This window comes from Phallusia mammillata, chromosome 5, assembly GCF_965637545.1.
Source record: "Phallusia mammillata chromosome 5, kaPhaMamm4.hap1.1, whole genome shotgun sequence".
Classification (NCBI taxonomy): domain Eukaryota; kingdom Metazoa; phylum Chordata; class Ascidiacea; order Phlebobranchia; family Ascidiidae; genus Phallusia; species Phallusia mammillata.
The window spans coordinates 13,830,813-13,851,932 of NC_137256.1; the positions used below are offsets into that span (position 1 = coordinate 13,830,813).

At 37.7% G+C, this 21,120-nt stretch overlaps 2 protein-coding genes across 2 annotated transcripts; one reads left to right on the forward strand and one right to left on the reverse strand.

The window, feature by feature from the left end:
* Positions 1-2,043: 2,043 nt before the first annotated feature.
* On the forward strand, positions 2,044-3,170 carry LOC145229454 (protein FAM200A-like). The gene has a single exon (XM_080094796.1). It carries the CDS (start codon positions 2,103-2,105, stop codon positions 3,126-3,128), a length of 1,026 nt encoding a protein of 341 aa, XP_079950922.1. The 5' UTR covers positions 2,044-2,102; the 3' UTR covers positions 3,129-3,170.
* Positions 3,171-3,714: 544 nt separating this feature from the next.
* Positions 3,715-20,766, reverse strand: LOC145229457 (monoglyceride lipase-like). The gene is made up of 8 exons (XM_080094798.1): positions 20,638-20,766; positions 20,023-20,128; positions 19,840-19,946; positions 14,355-14,491; positions 13,059-13,166; positions 12,889-12,978; positions 4,635-4,850; positions 3,715-4,574 (listed from the first exon to the last, which is right to left on the reverse strand). The coding sequence occupies exons 1-8, from the start codon at positions 20,672-20,674 to the stop codon at positions 4,467-4,469; spliced, it is 909 nt and encodes a 302-aa protein (XP_079950924.1). The 5' UTR covers positions 20,675-20,766; the 3' UTR covers positions 3,715-4,466.
* Between the last annotated feature and the right edge of the window lie 354 nt (positions 20,767-21,120).

Sequence of the window (21,120 nt, forward strand, 5' to 3'; positions counted from 1 at the left end):
GCGCGAACGTCGTCTGCAACCTAGTTTGAAACTTTAGCGAGCACACTACTATTAAAAGTGTTGTGAAGTTCGTGTTGCCAGCAATGCCTTGGTTTTAATTTTGTTGAAAGAAGTGTAAAAAAAGTTACATATCATTCTTTGGATTTTCCACCACGCCCTGGAGGCAATCCGTAGTGGTCGTTAGGTTTTTTTGTCCAGGACCTTCGCCAATAGCCATATTGTACCGGGAGTGAGGGACAGGCTCCAAAGCTTTAACTAATTTTGAAGTGAAATCTGTTTAAACAAGTTGTGAATCCAATATAGGGCAGAAAATCCAACAATAAGTGTGTGAAGTAGGAATTGATAAAAAAAACAGACACTTTTTGTTGTGTCACATCACACTTAGAACAGGTATAAATAACAAGAAACTTTACAAAAAATAAACACAAAATAAAATAAACAGTAAAACAAACTTTTTTTTAAATATTCAGTAAAAAAAAATAAACAAAATACTTACCGAAAATAATAAATACTGTGTCTTTTTGGAAACCTATAATATTTAAAAGTTTTTCAACAGTGTTGATTCTGACTGTCCTTTCTGAGCTAATCTTTCTTTATGAACAAACAAAATATGCCTCTTGCGATTGGATGGTGTTTACACAACAAACATGGAACTGTTGATGACAGCGACTACAAGAAATGTGGTTGGTTTTTACTATGGTCCTGCAGACAGTGCATGTTGTTTTGTTGTTATAATTTAAATTGCAGTTTCCAGAAATAGTTTTTAAAATTTCTTTTCTATATTCTAATGCAGATTTGGGTGGCTGCAGTAAACTTTCTGCCTGGGCAATCCACTTTGCATACATGCACACAAACACTCCACAGCTGGTGTAATCAGACTGAAGGTTGTGTGCAGGTACCTTTGTAGTGTGTATGTTCATCTTAAATTTTTCGGCCAAAAGTATGTTGACAATGTTTGTTGCTCGTACAAAGTGTAAATCTGTGACCAGGGTAATGTGAAAAAAAAGTTGTTGGTGAATCGTGAACATAAAGATTATTGGTGTAGCGACGTATCACTTGCCAGATCAAATTCCGTGGTTATACTCTTATAATTCGTTGGTTGGTTGGTTAGAAATCATATTTAGTGTGTTGGATATCGTAAAAAAATATGGCATACATATTTAATGGATTAAATGCACGTTCATCTTAACTGATACTGGTCAATCTGGCGATCCCCTACTACGAAGCTGACATGTGCAGCATACCAGGCAGGCGGTGCTTGTGATGCGACTTTCGGCTGACCCATTTTAGGGGGCTAGTAGGGTAACTAATTGGGTTCAACACACAAACTAAAAAATATATAAAAACCACAATGACTCAATCAATAGTACTGCAAAATTTTAGCCCAATCCACCAATGTTAAAAATTTCGACCACTAGAGGTGTTTTAAGCAACAACCGTTAATGTTTCTGACGTCATAGGGCAACAAGCCCCTAACTGCCCTGGCGCAAAAACGTCCACGAAGCAACCCACCGAAGAGCAACATACAACTGGTTGCCCTTGTAACACTATTGAGCAACAGAAATCTTTCGTTTGTGGTGCCCAGTAACATACAAATACGTTTTACACTTTAGGGCAGTGTTTCCCAACCGGTGGTACGCGACGGCACTCCAGGTGGTACGCGAACACCTTTTGGTATTTTGCGATTTCCGTATTTTTGCACACAAATCACAAGTGATAACAAATGTCTGTTACTGAATCCACCGGGTTACGTGTCACTTCTATGTTTGCTCCAACCAACCCATTTAGGGTGCCACCAGTAAGGTAGGCATTGTTTGAAAATAATATGTCTTTGTTCTAATTTTTTCGTGATAACAATAACAAGCGTAGAGATAATGCGCCTGTAGTTGAATTAGTGTGCTTGAGAGTTGCAGTCTACTGTAGAAAGTGCGTTACAAACGTTTTACCAATTTGATTTCCTAAATACCGAATTACTGTTAAGTCAGAACTTGTCAGGCACAACCAAAGGAGTGGATATTTTTAATGTTTTGAACGACTTTTTCAAGCGGAATAAACTAGAGTGGGGGAAGTTGGTTGGCTGCACGACTGATGGGGCTCCGGCTATGCTTGGCCGTAAATCCGGATTTCAAGCTCATGTAAAAGCTGTGTCGCCAAACGCCATCTTTGTCCATTGTTTTATACACAGATTCGCCCTTTGTGCTAAAGTGCTGCCGCCAAATTTGTTAGCCTGTTTAAACCGGGTTGTAAAAATGGTTAATGCAGTGAAAACGTCTGCCTTGAATACTCGATTGTTCAAACTGCTCTGCGAAGATCTGGACTCTCAACACACTTGTCTCCTTTACTATACGGAGGTGCGTTGGCTTTCCCGAGGCAACGCGACGAGACGCCTTTTCGAATTGAAAGAAGAATTATACGTTTTTTTCAAACAAAAGGGCCATGAATTTCAAAAAGACTTTGAGGATGAAATGTCTATCGTAAGGTTGGCTTACCTCTCTGATATTTTTGGGGTCATCAACCACCTGAACCTATCAATGCAAGGAACTGACTGCACTGTCACTCAGTTTATCTCAAGGCTACGGGCATTTGTGCGCAAGCTGGAACTTTGGTCAAATAACGGAAAAAACAAGCGCCATGGAATGTTCGAACTACTTAGTAATCTTCCGGGAGGATACAATGGCCAAAGTGATGATGAGATATTATGCCACCCCACGGTACTAAAAGCTGAGCTTACTCATTACTTCCCGGATGTGGATTGCTGTCCCTACATCACTAATCCATTTTCTGTGGACCCAGCCGACCTACCTGTTGGAACTGGGGAGCAAGAGCAGTTCATCGATATTCAGGCTGACGACACTACGCAGGCAATGCACAAGGAATATTGTCCTACAGTTTTTTGGCTGAATATGGCCTCCTCGTATCCCACATTAGCCGGTCGCGCTATACCCCAGTTACTAATATTCCCCTCTACGTGGGAGTGCGAGCAGGGATTCTCTTCAATGATGAATATCAAGACGAAGAGTCGTAACCGCCTTACTTCCCCCGGCCATGATTTCCGATGTGCAGTAAGCAAAGTTGTGCCCCGCATCGATCGACTTGTAGAAGGCAAACAAATACAGATTGCTCATTAAATTTATCTTTTCTTCATTTTTACTTCTTCGTTACATTTGCATTAGTCGATTCGGGAAATAAAAAAGTTATCTTCTCGAAAATACTTTTCTAAAAACAAGTGGTACGCGGCAACAATGCGTTGCCTTCAAGTGGTACGCGACTACAAAAAGGTTGGGAACCACTGCTTTAGGGGCTTGTGGGGTAAATGTTAGGACTACAGGATTGAACACAACAATCGACACCTATAAATGGCATACTATACAAGAAATCCAAATTTCAGCCAATTCTGACACTGTTTAAAAACTCACCCATTTTAGGGGGTTAGCGGGGTAAATACTGGGGTTATCAACAAAAACAAAGTGGGATGCACATCTACATAACTATATCTACCATCTGTGTAAATTTCAGCCAAATCCATCAAACATTTGATGGAAAAACGAGTCGGACAAACTTTGGGAAGAAAAAAAACAAAACAATTTGAGTAAAATCAATATGTGACCCATAATTATCCGTGGATAGGGAGTATTAGTTACTTTTGTCCTCTAAAACTGATGCCCGGGTTTTTAATCTGCTAACTTGTGTCAATGTCAACGTTTTTATGAAGGCTCCGAAAAATATCATTTTATGGCACTTTTCATTTGCACTCGCATACACCAAAAAGCACAAAACGAACATTGTAACATGCGACGATTGCATTATTGTGTATACACGTCCAACAAAGCAAAAAGTATTGTAAATGTTAAATATGAAATCAAAAGTAAGTACACAAAACACAAATAAAGTTATAAAGTATATATTATTAGTGTGTAAAGAAACCAAGGCAGTGAATAAACTGTAGATGCGTATTTGTAAGTGAGTGCAAAAGAGGTTTTGATGGCAAAACATTATGATAATTCTATCTATTACATTTTAGAAAATATTTTCATCCTGTCATGAACTGCAACACACTGACCCAAGCACACCTTCAAGATGTATAGGAATGCTTTGTTTAAAAATTTCATGGCACTTTTCTACAGGAACAACAGGCACATGTTACATTGGGTGACACCTGGCGGATAGATGGGATTAACATAAACATCACACATCCAAGCCCTGAAACCATTCTATCAACATGATTTACTACTTCATGAAAAAGTAATTTTTGACACTGAGGAATAAAAATAGTAAGTACAAAACAGAATGCTTAACAATATGAAACAAAACCTTTAAAAACTACATCACTCTATTATAACAGGTAAAACATGATGTAATAATCAAAAACATTAATTGCAAAGTTATTTTTAAGTGGCACATAAAACTGGTTGCAACTATAGTGACATGCAAAGTCTTGAATAGGATCATGCTATGCAATAAACATTTTAACATTTGGGTAAGCGTTCTTTCAGCCAATCAACAATGCATGAGGCATATTCTGAAGATGTAGGTTCAATGTCATGAACCAATTCATGGTAGCCACCAGGGAATATCTAAAAATAGCATAAATTATAAATATAACACAAGTGTTTGTTTAAAAAAGTTCAAGAAACCTTTATCGTCTTGTCAGTGCTCTTTGCATGTTCGTGCAACATTTTTGAACCAGAAACATCACACATGCCATCACGATCGCCATGAAGGACAAAAAATGAAAAGGTAATTTCTGGCAATATTTTTTCTGTATCATCAAATAGTTCAGAGATACTTATAGCTGTTCGCAACAGTACTTTATTATGATACACGAGTGGATCTGTGTCGTACTTTTTCACCTGTCACAACAGAAGTAAACATTTAGTAAATGTAGAATGTAGTGCTGCTTAACTTCGTATGGCAAATCAGTTTTAACACAGAAACAATATTAACACAAAGCAGGCCTAAAACTAGAATGGTGGCTTTCTAATATAAATTTTATATATTATGTATCCTATCATTTGATCTACACCAGTGGTTCCCAACTTTTTTGTAGTCACGGACCTCTTTAATAAATTTTATAGATCCGCGGAACCCCTAAGTCAGTGGTTCCCAACCAGGGAGGAATTCCTCCCTAGGGAGGAATTTTATGAATTCAGGGGAGGAATTTCATAAAAACTGTAAAAAAAACTAAAAGGGTGGCTTAGCACATTTTACAACAGCATATACACTACAACCTATTTTGCAACTGTAATATATTCCCTATGCTTATTATGAACTGGGTCCTATATCAGCCAACATCTTTTATAACCTTGATTTGTTTCTGCAGGCAGAAACTCATGGGTCCCCAATACCGCAAAGTTGTAAACAGATAACCATAAGAAAGGGTGTTGTAAAGTCAAACACAGTGATTGGTAGTGTTCCCTAAATAAACATGTTATGTAAAGTACCAACTGTCCTAATCTCACGCAATTCAGACATTTTTATAAGTTTGTTGGCCTAAATAGCGTGAAGCACTGACATCTCAAATGGCATATTATACAAACTGTCAAAATGTCATTTCACTCAAATATTGTTGAAAAATTCACCCATTTTGGGGGGTTAGCAGGGTAAATATTAGGGCAGCAGGGTAAAACACAATAATCGACAGCTATAAATGCCAAATTCTACAAACTGTCAAAAAATCATCCAATTCGGACATGGTTTAAAAATTTCACCCATTTTAGGGGGCTAATGGAGTAAATATTCGGACTACAGGGTGAAACACAACAATCGACGCCCTAAAATGGAACAATGAACAAACTGTCCAAATTTCATCCAAATCGGACATTGTTTAAAATTTTACCCATTTTAGGGGTTTAGTGGGGTAAATATTGGGGCTACAGGGTGAAACACAACAATTAACACCTTAAAAAGGCAAAATAAACACACACTCTAAATTTCATCAAAATCGGAGATTGTTTGAAAAAAAAATCACCCAGTTTAGTGGGGTAAATATTGGGGCTACAGGGTGAAACACAACAATCGACGCCTTAAAATTGCAAACACTACCAACTATCTAAATTTCATCCAAATAAGACATTGTATAAAGTTTTACCCTTTTTCGGGGGCTAGTGGGGTAAATATTGGGACTACAGTGTGAAACACAACAATCGACGCCCTAGAGTAGAACAATGAACAAACTCTCCAAATTTTATCCAAATCGGACTTTGTTTGAATTTTTACCCATTTTAGGGGGCTGGTGGGGTAAATACTGGGGCTATTGAGTCAAACAAAACAAATGGCACATCTACATAACTATATCTTCCATCTGTGAAAATTTCATCCAAATCCATCAAACATTTCAAGGCAAAACGAGGTGGACAAACTTTGGGAAGAAAAAAAACTAGAAAAGTGGCTTTCTGATATACTTCCATTTTATATATTCTATACGACATTTACCAACTTACTACACTATACACAATTTATCTATATGTATGATTGTTTTTGCAAGCAAAAACGAATGGGTCCTCACACGCGCGTTTATGCAGATTTACAGTAAACCTATGTTGCGGTTATTTTTAGATTTTGTAGATAAAAGCATTAACTTAACTTTAAAAGTTTTTGTCCATATTCTTTTTGCATCATTATTGTCATATAATTACAAAAAAACGGTGAAAAAAGAATGGGAAAAATACTTTCAATTTAATCTCTTGCTTTGACCTTGATATTGTCGTTCATGTTCAGTATTCAAACATAAATTTTCCTAGAAAGCCTTAACTGTTATGTTAGACACTATATAAAAAAGTCGTTTGCTACAAAGGTATACATAACAACTTGTTTTTCACTTAAGATTGTTTCGCAAAAACGACCGTTTAATGACCTTTTTACACTGTTTTTAACAGCATGCAGTCCTCAGTGTTCAACAATACCGTTTAGCCTAATTTATACATGACTTAAGTACTGATTCTTGAATTGATTTGTCAAAAATAAAGAAGATACGTTATGACGAAAAATTCGTAACGGTGTTGTAATGCCTACAAGTTGACCTTTAGTGACCCGTGGTTATGCGACGGCCAAGCTGACAACGAGAATTTAAAGAACATTTATCGCAGCGTTCTAAAAAGTTAAGTTTATTTTTTCATATTTATGTTGATCAACGACGTTTTGCCCGACATAAACGAAACCGAAGTACGTTTATTGAGATTAAATTACGTCTTAGGTGTAAAACCTTCGCCAAAACTGAAAATGCGCGTAGCAACTCAATAAAACGACACAGCATTGCTGCACACAAAAACAGCTGATTTCTAATCACCCAAACGACTGTCTCGTAAAACACGTCTGTCCGGACGTCAAGCTGAGCACTCCCGCTCTGCGGCCTTAATCGTAAACCAGTGAATTCCTCCCTTGGGACTTATATCTGACTGATAGCGTACACATATTATGGGTTGTAAAGGTAACTGGCAAAATTTTAAATACTAAATGAATAGCCTGCTTAAACAATTGTTAAAATGTTCAAATATTTCTGCACCATAGGGATTCTGCTTTAGCAAGTATAGCCGCTTTAAAAATTTCACGTTTTGGGGGGCTGTGGGTGAACCGAGGGATCAAACGGGAAATTTTTTTTCAAAATTCACATGGACCATCTTTAGACGAATATCTGTAATGTGTGTAAATTTGAAAAAGTTTGAACCATTCTTTCTTGACCAAAACGTGGGAACAATAGCCGCGCTAAAAATTTCACGTTTTGGGGGGCTGTGGGTGAACCGAGGGATCAAACGGGGTCAAAATTCACATGGACCATCTTTAGACCAATATCTGTAATGTGTGTAAATTTGAAAAAGTTTAAACCATTCTTTCTTGACCAAAACGTGGGAACAAATCCACGTTAGACGGAAAAAAAGAAAAACAATATGTGTCCCCTTCAGGGAAGGGGACCCATAACAAACAAACAAATCGAGTAATATCAATATGTGTCCCCTTCAGGGAAGGGGACCCATAATTCTGTTGGAAATGTAACAGAATATTTTTGCATATACATTAGAGATATGCATTATAAATCGGATCCGGTTCAGACATCTAATTATAAAGTCTTCTTGTATATGCGGCCGCATGCTACGTTTCAGGCGCTTAAATTAATCGATTATTGTCATAACAAAGTCCATTGTTTTAACATTTTTTTTGGCACTCTGGCTGTTGCTTAGTTGCTTAAAAACTAAACAGTCGACAGTTAGTAAACAGTATGTGTGATGAAACTAGATTCTTAGTTGCATATCATTGTTTGTGTAGATTTTAGTTGTAGGGGCCCTTAAAGTATTTGTTTATGTTCTTTTCAACAATGTGTCCTCCTTTTGGGGGATGGAAATATGGTAGGCCTAATCATTATTCTCATATAATAGTTCTTCAGTAGCCTATTGTGGTGTAGTCGCCGAACGACCGTTTAAAAATCTTTTGACACGGTTTTGACACCCTATCTATATTTAACTTACAATTGTTTCTGGAGTATATATGTTATAACTAGAAGGGTGGCTTAGCACATATTGCCCTTGCACATACACTATACCAGGGGTGTCCAACTCGAAAGCACCGCCGTGCCAATCTAGGTTTTAAAATATACTCACGTGCCAACGTTTGGTAGGCCTACTTTTTCCAAACCATGTCTTAAACGTCTTAACGGTAGAAAAAATATGTTGTCAAACGCGAGTAAATTTGTTTATGATACTCCAGAAACCTTTTATAACATACCATGTCGCTTATAGCGCAGAATCCATAACATGGAATATAATACGACAGCATAAAGGCCCGGAATTATCCAGAATTCGACATGTTCAAGCGCCTATAAGTAGACGGATCGAGTCTAAAAACGACCAATTTAATTAGTGGATTTGTGTAACCTTGATACTGATCATCTTTACTGAAGTTAGAATAAAGGCCAAAAAGAATCAATAGAAAAATATTAATTGCGTAACAAATCCTAATGTTTACCATCTGAATGTCCGAAAATTGCGTGCCATTTTCAAATGCTCTGCGTGCCACTTTTGGCACGCGTTGGACACCCCTGCACTATACCCTATTTTAAAAGATTAATATACTTCCTTATATTTTACACTGGGTCCCATATCTTTCACTGTCTTTTATAACCTTGGTTGTTTCTGCGAGCAAAAACTCATGGGTCCCCACACATGCAAAGTTGTAGATAATGCATTTCAATAGATAACAATGAGTAAGTTTGGTATTGTTAAGACAAACACAGTAATTGGTACTGTTCATATTTAAATATGCTATATGGAGTACAAACCATTTAAATTAGGGGGCTAGTAGGATAACTAAGTTTCAACACACACAAACTTAAAAGTAGGAAACCACCATGACTCAATCAATAGCACCGCAAAATATCAGTCCAATCAGCCAACGTTTAAATTTTCAACCACTAGAGGTGTTTTGAGCAATAACCGTTAATGTTTCTGACATCAAAGGGCCCTTAACAACCCCCGAACTGCCATGGCATAAAAACTTCCACCAAGCAACCCACAAAGTCACAAACATGTAACAGACAACTGATTTGCCCTTTGTGGTGCCCAGTAACATACAAATACGTTTTACACTTTGGGAGCTTGTGGGGTAAATGTTAGGGCTACGGGGTTGAACAGAACAATCGACACCTATAAATGGCATACAAGCTATCCAAATTTTAGCCAATTCTGACATTGTTTACAAACTCACCCCTTTTAGGGTGGTAACGGGGTAAATGCTAGGGTTATCCGGACAAACAAAGTAGGATGCACATCTACATTACTATATCTACCATCTGTATAAGTTTCAGCCACATCCATCAAACATTTGATGGCAAAACGAGTCAGACAAACTTTGGGGAAAAAATACCCATTTAGGGGGTTAGCGGGGTAAATACTGGGGTTATCAACAAAAACAAAGTGGGATGCTCATCTACATATCTACATCTACTAGGGATGTGCCAAAACTGCAAATGTTCTGTTTGGTCGAGCACCGAGCATCTCACTTTAATGCTCGGTGCTCGGCCGAGCACGCTCGGTGCATTATGACGTCACGAAAAATCCCCTTTCTACCTTTTAGCTCTACAAGGTCTCTTACGTCACCGCCGGTGTTTTATAAAGCTGTACATGCCCTTTAAGTACGCGTTTTTCCACTATCTCATACATTTGAAAAATCATTCGTTTTTGTTCATAAACACCCTTTAGAACGCTAGTTTTGTATGTTAGCAGGGCATGAATATGCAAATTTACCGCTCGGGTCAGTTTTTGCAACTGCTCGGCCGAGCACCGAGCATTAAAAACAGCGATGCTCGGTACTGAGTACTCGGGTTCTGGCTCGGCTCGGCCCATCCCTAACATCTACCATCTGTGTAAAATTCAGCCAAATCCATCAAACATTTAAAGGAAAAACGAGTCAGACAAACTTCGGGAAAAAAACATTTTAGGGGGCTAGCAGGGTAAATACTGGGGTAATCAACAAAAACAAAGTGGGATGCACATCTACATAACTACATCTACCATCTGTGTAAATTTCAGCTAAATCCATCAAACATTTGATGGAAAAACGAGTCGGACAAACTTTGGGGGAAAAAACATTTTAGGGGGCTAGCGGGGTAAATACTGGGGTTATCAACAAAAACAAAGTGGGATGCACATCTACATAACTACATCTACCATCTGTGTAAATTTCATCCAAATCCATCAAACATTTGATGGAAAAACATGTCGGACAAACTTTGGGGGGGGAAATACCCATTTAGGGGGTTAGCAGGGTAAATACTGGGGTTATCAACAAAAACAAAGTGGGATGCACATTTACATAACTACATCTACCATCTGTGTAAATTTCATCCAAATCCATCAAACATTTGATGGAAAAACGAGTCGGACAAACTTTGGGGAGAAAGAAAAAAAAACAATTTGAGTAAAATCAATATGTGTCCCCTTCAGGGAAGGGGACCTATAATTAAAGAAGTTATGTTGTGACAAATCATTCTCAACTATGTTCTGTGTATCCTACAAGTTGACCTTCAGTCGTCATAAGCGGCCAACTTGTCAATGACCGTTTAATGACTTTTTATTGCATCTTTGGAAAACATATAGTTTTTTAACTTCATGTTAATCAACAATGTTTGCCTAAAATGTATAAAATCGAAATATCGTTTTAATCACTTATTAGGTACAAAACTTTTGCCGAAGCTGAAAATACGTGTGCTAATTACTCTCTTGGGCTTCCCAGTACACACATATTATGGGCTGTAATAGTAAAGATTTGAATATTGAGTCAAAATTTTAAACACTCCATGAGTAACCCACTACAAACAACTTTTTTAAATTTAGCACATTAACAGGCTTGTATTTCTGACTGAAAGGACTGGAAAAACTAAAACCGATTATTTCGGGGTTTGAGGGGTGAAAATGGTTGAATCCAATTAAAAGTTAGAAAATTATTTAGACTTCCTTACATTACACCAACCAACAAAGCATATAACTCCTAGATGGTGTACTTTAGTATGTACAACCGTTTTAAAAATTTTACGTTTTGAGGGCCTTTGGGTGAACCGCTAAGTCATTCTGGGTCAAACTTTAGGAGGATTAAATATGGATAAATAAATAACACCTGCGTAAATTTGAAAAAGTTAAAGCACTCTTTCTTAACCAAACAAGCGTTACAAACTAGCGATAAACAGAAAAAATATGGACAAAAACAATATGTGCCCCCTTCAGGGTAGGGGACCCATAACTAACTAGAACGGTGGCTCAGCACATTTTGGGTGTTGTAAGGAAAAACACAGTAATTGGCACTGGGCTTGAATAATAATACTATGTAGAGTACAAACTATACAAATCAGATTTACCCCAGATATTGTTTGAAGTATGTCCTATTTAATGTTTTTTTGGAAGAAAAGAAGGAGTAAATAGTTGTAAAATGGGTAAGACACCCATGAATAGCAAATTCTACAAGTTGTCCAATTTTCATTCAATTTGAACATTGTTAAAAGAGTCACCCATTTTGGGGGGCAGTTGGTTAAATTGTGGTTCTACAGGGCAAAACACAACATGAGGATTTAAAATAGAATGTTCAATAAACTTTGCACAACAATCAACATTTATAAACGGCAAATCCTACAAGCTATACAAATTCCATTCAATTTAAATGTTGTTTAGAAACATAACTCATTTTAGGGGGCTAGTTGAGTAATGGTTGGGGTCCGACACACCATTCGAAACTGACCCATTTTAGGGGGTTAGTAGGGTAACTAATGGGGTTTGACACACAAACTAAAAAAATATGAAATCACAATGACTCAATCAATAGTAGTGCAAAATTTGAGCCCAATCCACCAATGTTTACAATTTTGACCACTAGAGGTGTTTTGAGCCACAACCGTTAATGCTTTTGACGTCAAAGGGCTAACTGCCATGGCGATAAAAAACATCCACCAAACAACCTACAAACATGCATAACAAACGACTGGTTGTCCCTGTAACACTATTGCGCCACAGAAATCTTCCGTTTGTGGGCTCCAGTAACATACAAATACGTTTTACACTTTGTGGGCTAGTGGGGTAAATGTTAGGGCTACAGGTATGAACATAACAATCGACACCTATAAATGGCATACTCTTCTACAAGCTATCCAAATTTCAGCCAATTCCGACACTGTTTAAAAACCCACCCATTTTAGGGAGCTAGCGGGGTAAATACTATAGTTATCAAAGTGGTATGCATATCTACACTACTATATCTACCATCTGTGTAAGTTTCGACTAAATCCATTAAACATATCATGGCAAAACAAGTCGGACAAACTTTGGGAAGAAAAAGACAAAGAAAAAAACAAACAATTCGAGTAAAATCAATATGAAGAGGATTTCCCTGAAGCAGACCCATAATTAGTCTTACTTGTTGCATGTCCCGAGATATTAGTTTGGTGTCTAAACTGCCTACGGGCATGTGTGGAAATGTAGAACTGAATAACCTCATCAGAAACAGCTGTTAAATAGAAAGATCATCTAAATGCCAATTAGTTTTTGTGATATCTCATTGACATGCAAATGCAATCGACTTTATACCTTTGTCCTTGTCAACTCTTTATTTTTTGCAATCATCGGTGAAGAGAGTACAACATGTTTGGCAAGGTCTGGATTCTGATGGACAAACAAGCAAGCCAAAGCTCCACCCTATAAAGCAAAGATGGGCAACCTTTTTGCATGCGCGGGCCAGAAAAGGAATCATATTGCGGGTGCGGGCCGCAGCGATGCCAATGCAATAACAAGCGTGTAGGCAACTCAACGTATTTGCTCTGTGTGAATGTGTACAATTGTAAAATAAACTACAGTACCTGCTTGCTAAAACTTTAACCTTGTACAGGTTTGGTTAGGTTACTAACAATCAGGCCCCACCACATTTACAACACAGTCCAAAGACAGTTACACAATAATTTTGTCTTTGTACGTAACAATACCTATTTTTAGTTAGTAACAACTTTTAGCGTTTAGTGTAACTCTTTAGTATATAAAAGGAACTTAACGCATAAATTCCATTCGGCCGATGAAGAATCAAATACTAATGTTTGATGCCGGCCCGGGCCGGATACATGAAGCAGGCCGCTCAAAAGCTTTATGCAGGTCGTAGGTTGCCCACCCTTGCTATAAAGAATGGCAACGCATACTTCATCACAAAGCTTTAAATTGTTGTCATGCAGCAAATTTCAGTTAATCCAGATCTTCAATGAATAAAAAAAAAACATTTGCCAGGGTTCCCGCACAATTTTCGTTTATAAATTCCATGACTTTTCCAAAACTTATCAAGAAAAAAACCTAAATTTCAAAGAGGCTTTGGGAAATGCATCCAATCTACCATACTTGCAACGAATATACAAAGTACAAACGTTACAGAATTTGTAATTCATATCTCCATCTGGCATTTTCAGGGTAAAACAGGCACCAAATTCCATACTTTTTTAAGGACTTTTGCAAAACTTTTCCAGGCCTTAAAAATACAAATTCCACAACTTTTCCAGGTTTTCCATACCCACGGGAACCTTGATTTGCCTAACTGTTGCATCTCCTGATCTGGATGTTATTCTGTGATGGCAAATGTGCACACCAAACAATGTTGTAAGTATGTGTTGGTTTACAAAAAAACTGCCCAATGTTGGTTCTTAGTTTTAAATATATGTCATGTTTATCGTCCAATGCATACTTAAGTGGAAACTTACTGTTATAAACTTATAATGTATTAGTTTTAATTGCATAATTATTCAGTATTTAATGATTTTAATTAGGTTAAATTATACTAATTAACCACTATCTAAATGACAGAAGGTTGGAAACAGATGACTAGATCTAAGTCTTCCATCATCTTACCATTGAATGTCCGAAAACAAAAAGTGGCAAATTAGGATATTTTTCCTTCATTATTGAACAATGTTGTTTCAAATCTCTCAGAAAAACTTGGTAATCAGCAATATCAAGGCGATAACCATCACTTTCTCCATGACAATCTAAAACCCAATTTTTTTACACAGATTAAACTAATGTGATTAAACTGGTCTTCTATTGTGATCTATCAAGAAACATTTTATTTTCTATTACATAGGTTGTTTTGTGCGTTTAGTACAAAACAGTTTGGCTTAGTTGCCTCTTTTAAAGCATGTCATGTGGTTAAGTTAACAATTAGATGTTGTGAATAAAATCTCAAAGATTTGCAAAAAGATGAACATAAACCATTATTATTAAGTGATACACCATTATTATTAGGTTGAAAAAATCATTTGGTTAGCTCAGGGATCAGCCATTTCATCCGGCCCGCGACCACATTTCTACTCCTTACAAAAGTTAATCTACTCCTTACAAAAGTTTTTCTGTGGGGATATTCAGAATTAATATTACCGCGTTTGACATTGAATTTTTTCCGGGTATGCCGTATTTATGACGTCACAAAATGACGTCATATAATGCCAAATATTTTTTCTGCGGATGCATATGGTAAGAATGCATTAAAGTTGCAGTATATAAGCTTTACACAACGTAATTCCACCGCCAGGCCCTTTTGCTACTGTTGCGATTTAACGACCTATTTGCCGAAATTACGGGTAGGCAAAACAATGTAGATAGAAAAGATTTAGTTCGACCGTCACCTAACATACTTTGCCGTGCGTCGCAAATTACTTTAATGTTTAACATTTATCTTCTCTGTAATAACTATAACAAAAATGCTTAGTTTTCACGCAACAAAGCGCACACACTTCTGGCCTAGCAATCACAATAATCCTTTTTGTTCGTTTTAACGTCGCCTGTTTCGTTTACAACAGTGTTTCTCAACCTGGGGGTCGCGACCCCCAAGGGGGTCGCCAAGCACTTTTGAGGGGGTCGCGAAGACGCAACCCAACTCGGAATGATTTTGTCATAAAAACTTTCCCTATGACTTCTGTTTAGCATAGTAACTCACACGACCGCTTAATTTAGAACGGGCGCAACAATATTTGCGATCTACAAATGCGGTTTTTGGCTTTTCTTAACATAAAAAAACACGAAATAGTGAAATGGTTAGTGAAAATGCCCCACAAACACAATTTTAATGGTATTCTGGAGTACAGCAAAGCGCCAAACTATTGCAGCCACGTTAGATTGCAAATGTGTGATGAACACAATCAACACATTCTGGTTAAACTTCTTGTGTGCATGTGTAAAGGGGTCGCGTGGTGTTAGAAAATCTCTAAAGGGGGTCGCGTGGTAAAAAAGGTTGAGAACCACTGGTTTACAACGTGTCGCATATTTAACGCAGTGAGTTGTATGTGACGCATAATTAATTTTAAAGTTCAGTGTACTTTGTTTCAACGATGTTCTGATCTGCCTGAAACTTCGACAACGGTAATTTTTGTAGGCAAAGTACCAACCATACGTTTATGACGTAACATTGGGTGTTTATTGTTTTTTTTTTCGGTTGAAACTAGCCAGTCGTTGTTCTTGTGGTGTAGGCAGTTACAACAAAGATTGGGTTGTATTTTTATTATTTAGTTCACAAACGGTAAACTTTTTTATCACGTGGTTGTTGACAAAATACCCGGGGCAGCGGCGTTTCTACCATAGGACAGCGCCAATACCTTTGTTGTGCTATTTACCACTTTTTAATGTTTAAATTCCAATGCTTCTCGAATACGTTTCACAACTGTAATGAATGCGAACAATTTAATGGTTGTGAGACAATAATCTAGATTGAAATCATTTGCGTATGTTACGTATTAGTCGAAATAATTTTACAAAGCAACAACGCATGACTAACGTTGGTCCGATTCTCGGGTATGCGGCATAGCCGAGTTTTTCGTCCGGGTATGCCACGCATACCCGGCATACCCGTGTTCGGCGCCTATGCGCGTTTCATAGGATTTTAACGCCCAGGGTTGACCCAAAGCCAGTTTGTTACGTCACAGAAGTGTTAATTGTGCGCAAACAATTGCCTTCTTTTGTCACTTGTGGCGTAATATACAAGCATTGCTCGTAAGATGAGACTAATTACACAGTTTAACAGTCGCAAGACCAGATTTTGAATAGGATTGGAGAATGACCATAACTTGGCGCCCCTATAAAAATTGCCTTGTTGGGTAGGGCATAAGATATGCGGCCCGCGCGAATCATTGATATCACTCATCCGGCCCGCAGTGAAAAAAGTTTGGTGACCCCTGGGTTAGCTGAATACATTTGTCTTGACTGGACATTGAAATAGTTGGCTTTTTTATGGTAGTGTAGCCTTGAGGCTGGGATATAACTGTTTGCACGGGTAAACTACACAACACATTTTAGCATAAAAAGGATCTTTGAACACTACATTTTTAGGCAACCAAAATTTTAGGCTAAAACAGTTATATTTACATTTCGAATTAAAATTTATCCTAAATCAAAAAAAAGTACAGACGAATCCGGTTAATCGCATCATCGATTTGCCACGGGTATTTGATGCGATTGCGATTTTTGCTACGTAAACAACACACGCCGTTAACGAAAGTGCTCATTTTCACTTCCCCAGCAAAACAAAGTTGCAGTGACGCTCAACTATGGCAACGGGGCAGTATTTTCTCTCTTTTGTTGCCGAGAATCGAAAAAAGTACTCTAAAGTCAAAACTAGATTTATTGCTCTCAGAACAATGCATCATGTTTCCTAACTGTCGTGGCTATGGTGCAATCGCCCAAGTGTGTTAAAGAAACAGTAGAAACGCACACACACACTCTTAGTTGGCGCGCACGCCACAGTTCGCTTGATTTGTGCTTTCTCTTGCAGTAAGGTTTATTTGAAAAGATATGTTACATCGCATCGTAGCCAAGGGGCCCAACATTTAAATTTGGAAACTTCCCTATGAAGACGGTTTATGACGTTTTAGTCTTGTTTTGGGTAGTTTCCCTTATAAATGTGCCAGGCGTCTCGCTTCATATACACGTAAAATGGCCTGTTGTTTCTAACCTATTTCGTTTTCTAGTTCAAACCAACGCGTTAAACGGCAAAGTGCTAGGTGCATATTTGTAAGCAGGCCCAAACCCGAAAGTACACGACCGAAACCGGGTCAAACTTACAACTTTGGCACATTCTACAGCGCCAAGGCGCTAAGGCGAGCTGCAGCAGTTTCTATTATAACCCGTTATACAATTGACAAAAAGAATAATTGATTTTAGCAAAACTTTAAAGACTCAGATTGTGGCGCTACTTTCTAGCTTACACAGCAAAACTGCAGCTGCAGGACTACCGTGACTGTCACGTTATCAACGTGTGATCGTTGCTTCAAAAATTTAAAGCAGCAACAAGTACTAGACTAGAGGATTAAATGCCTTTTTTAATCGGTGTTCTTCCTGATAAGTTGCGCAAGGTCACGAATAGAAAACATAAAATATGTCAGTCGTTGGCACGTTACCAATTACGTGAATCTAAACAACATCGTGTGATTACTTGCGATCTAACATTTTTTCCAACCATTGCGTGTTTGGCGGGTCGTGAACAATATAACAGAAAACATTTGTTTTACATTTAACATTGTTTAAATTTCAATACAGTTTAACACTTCGAATTTGGTGCAGTTCGCACTTAGCAAGAAATTACAATCAGCGTCCTTGCCGGAACACCAGTTTCGTAATTTTGACACGTTGAACTCTTCATTTAAATTTTAAACGCCTGTTATATCACTATTGGCGATTAGATAAGCCAATAAAAAAGGATGTGCACTGTGCACGGCTTTGAGATAACGACTCCTTGTTATCGCACAGCGGTAAACTGAACGCCGTTTTAATCTCCTAATGACTTTTCCAAAATATTTTATAGTCGAGACGTGTCATTTTCAACGTTGAAATTAGATGCGTTATTTCAGGGGTGGGCAAACTACGGCCCGCGGGCCGCATGCGGCCCGGCAAAGGAGTTCATGCGGCCCGCCAAATGTTGTGAAATTTTAAAGAGAAAGTTTCCGAGCAACGCTGAATAGTATTATAACCACAGGCGTAGTTTTGAAAAATACCGGGGGTGTTTACGTGAATTGGTCTGCTGTTTCTGCCACGTTATCATGCAAATATTCACTTGAAACAATTTCTTCGTTCGATAAAAGTAAAAGCCATTCACGTTTTCAAATACAGCCCACTTTGTACTGTTGACGCCAAAACTTTGGTCACTTTGGATCAAGTTTAGGTCGTTGCAGTAAATTGCAAACGGACATTAAACACGGGTTTAGAATCATTAACACAGACCACGACACTTAAGATGGATACTAAAAGCGGCTCGCTTTGTTTAATGTTGGCGCAAGGAATTTATTAACAAAAAAACGTGGTGCAGCCTATGTTGCAACAAATGCTATGTTTACAACAAATGCTTTATTTTTTTATTTAATTGTAGCGTTTCAACCAATGTTTGTGCAAACAAAGTGACAACAAACGTATTTGCACATAGCTGAAAATATACTATGTTAATATTTTGAGCTAAATCAGGGGTACACAACCTGCGGCCGTACAGCCACATGCGGCCGCGTAGACGAGTTTGTGCGGCCGTGACCATATGTATGTTAAAATACATGTACTGGCTGCCGTGACGTAACTAAAACTATTTTGCCAAATATTTTGATTTTCAAACTGCTAAAAACAGATTTCGCGAGACTGAAAAAAAGATTACCATCCTAAGAACCACATGCGCCAGGCTTTTTATCCGCTTATTGTCTGCAAACAATGCGAATAAACAGGCACCGCAATCGTCACAATACCGATTATGACGTCATAAACAGTTAGCTCCGTTCAGTTGAACTTATGCACCAAGTCAGAAATTATTAATATGAGCATTTTAAGCAACTTTGAATGGTATATACATGATATAAACCTAATTCTTTACACCAGTTATTAAAAACAAACAAGCAAGCAATTGGGGGGTCGTTGGTGAAATACAATGCGGCCCCATAAGATTAAGAACTTTTGAATGCGGCCCTTGCGCTGAAAAGTTTGCCCACCCCTGCGTTATTTGGTGTAGAATGCAAACATGCATCCACGTCTTTTAGTGTACATTACCTCCGGAGGATTTTACTATCATATCGTCGTTTTTTATTCGAAAAACTCGGTCTGTTCGACTTTCACATAGAGATCATCATTCCGGTTAATCGCATATTTCGTTGAAAATCGATGCGAATATCCGGTTTATGGGATAAACCGGTATGCGATTAACCGGACGATTTTCTTAACAAACGATGGGCGACGGTTTGGGATTTTTAATTGTGATGCAATTAAACGGATTATGCGATTAACCGGTATGCGATTAACCGGATTCGTCTGTATTATGAAACTATAAAGTTGTGCCATTTTTGCATAAAAATATCTGTAAAACAAATATACCCACAATGATCATTGCTAAACACAAGAAAACCAAGCTCTGTGAATTTTGGTGCCATAATGGAATATCTGCCACTGTGCTCTCCGAAGCCATGAATAATCAAGATAAGGGCTCTAAACAAATAAAATAATGTAACCGTTGTAAGGAGTATGTAATTTGTAAACCTCACTGTTATTCATAGCTACATACCTAGGTTCTCCAGCGGGTTTCCAGTATTTGCAAAAGATGTAGTCATTGGATGCATTTATAAAATGGTCCACCTCCGCAAATGTTTTCCCACTAAATGTTTTTCTTGCTGTCAATAATTTTAGTTAGAACTTGTAACTACTAGGTTTGCTAATTAAAATTTTTTACCCTAAAGCTTTATAGTTCACACATAGTGACATGAAATAACAAAGTTAGGTTTGTTGATGTTATTATTCATAAACTTCGTAAGACGGTTCTATAGAACCGGTGCCAATCGGCTAAATCCCACCACTGCCCATAGCTCATTACTTCAAAACTTTACTATGCTCATTATTAATTGGGAAACTCACTGTCTAAATATCTGTCAAAAAATTCTTTGCCAAAAAGATAAAATCAACTCAACTTAAGTTGCAGTATTAATCTTAGACAACAACATGTTGTCTTTTGGCACATGAAAATATGGTGGGGCCATTTTGTTATCATTAAAAGTTTTGCTTTCCACAAAGTTCTATTTTCCCTTCAACAAAACTGTTTTTGTTGATGGTCCGTGTCCGTGATATAACTCATTGTTGCTAATCAAATTTTAATTCATAAAATGGTTAATATAATGTTACTTACCAGATGCATTGTCATTGACTGATATTTCGCTACTCATTTCCTATAGCAATCTCCACAGGCACAGATGCAAATATTAAGCACGACTGCTCTATGAACTTTGCACGCAACAGTGATTACAATTTTACGAAACTTCAAGGTGATCCTAAACATAGATATCAAAATGTGCACACTTTTAATCAAGGAAAATCTGCTCACACCCTACCTCACGGTAGACCCACATTTATCTATCTTTCGGAAGGTGGCGCAAAGAGCACTTTGTAACGTATTATTATTAAGTTTTATTTATTTGTGCTGATTTTATGGAATTTCCACCAATAAAATGTTTGGCCGTTGTTTACTAGCAACGAACCCTGGAATTTGAATGGCCCTTATGGCATCTTGTCCAACGGCCCAAATATTGTTTGTTCACTAACGGATTTTGTATTGACTGCAGCAACCGCCTTTTGATCCCCTGGTAACTACTTATTGTGTACTCATTTGTTC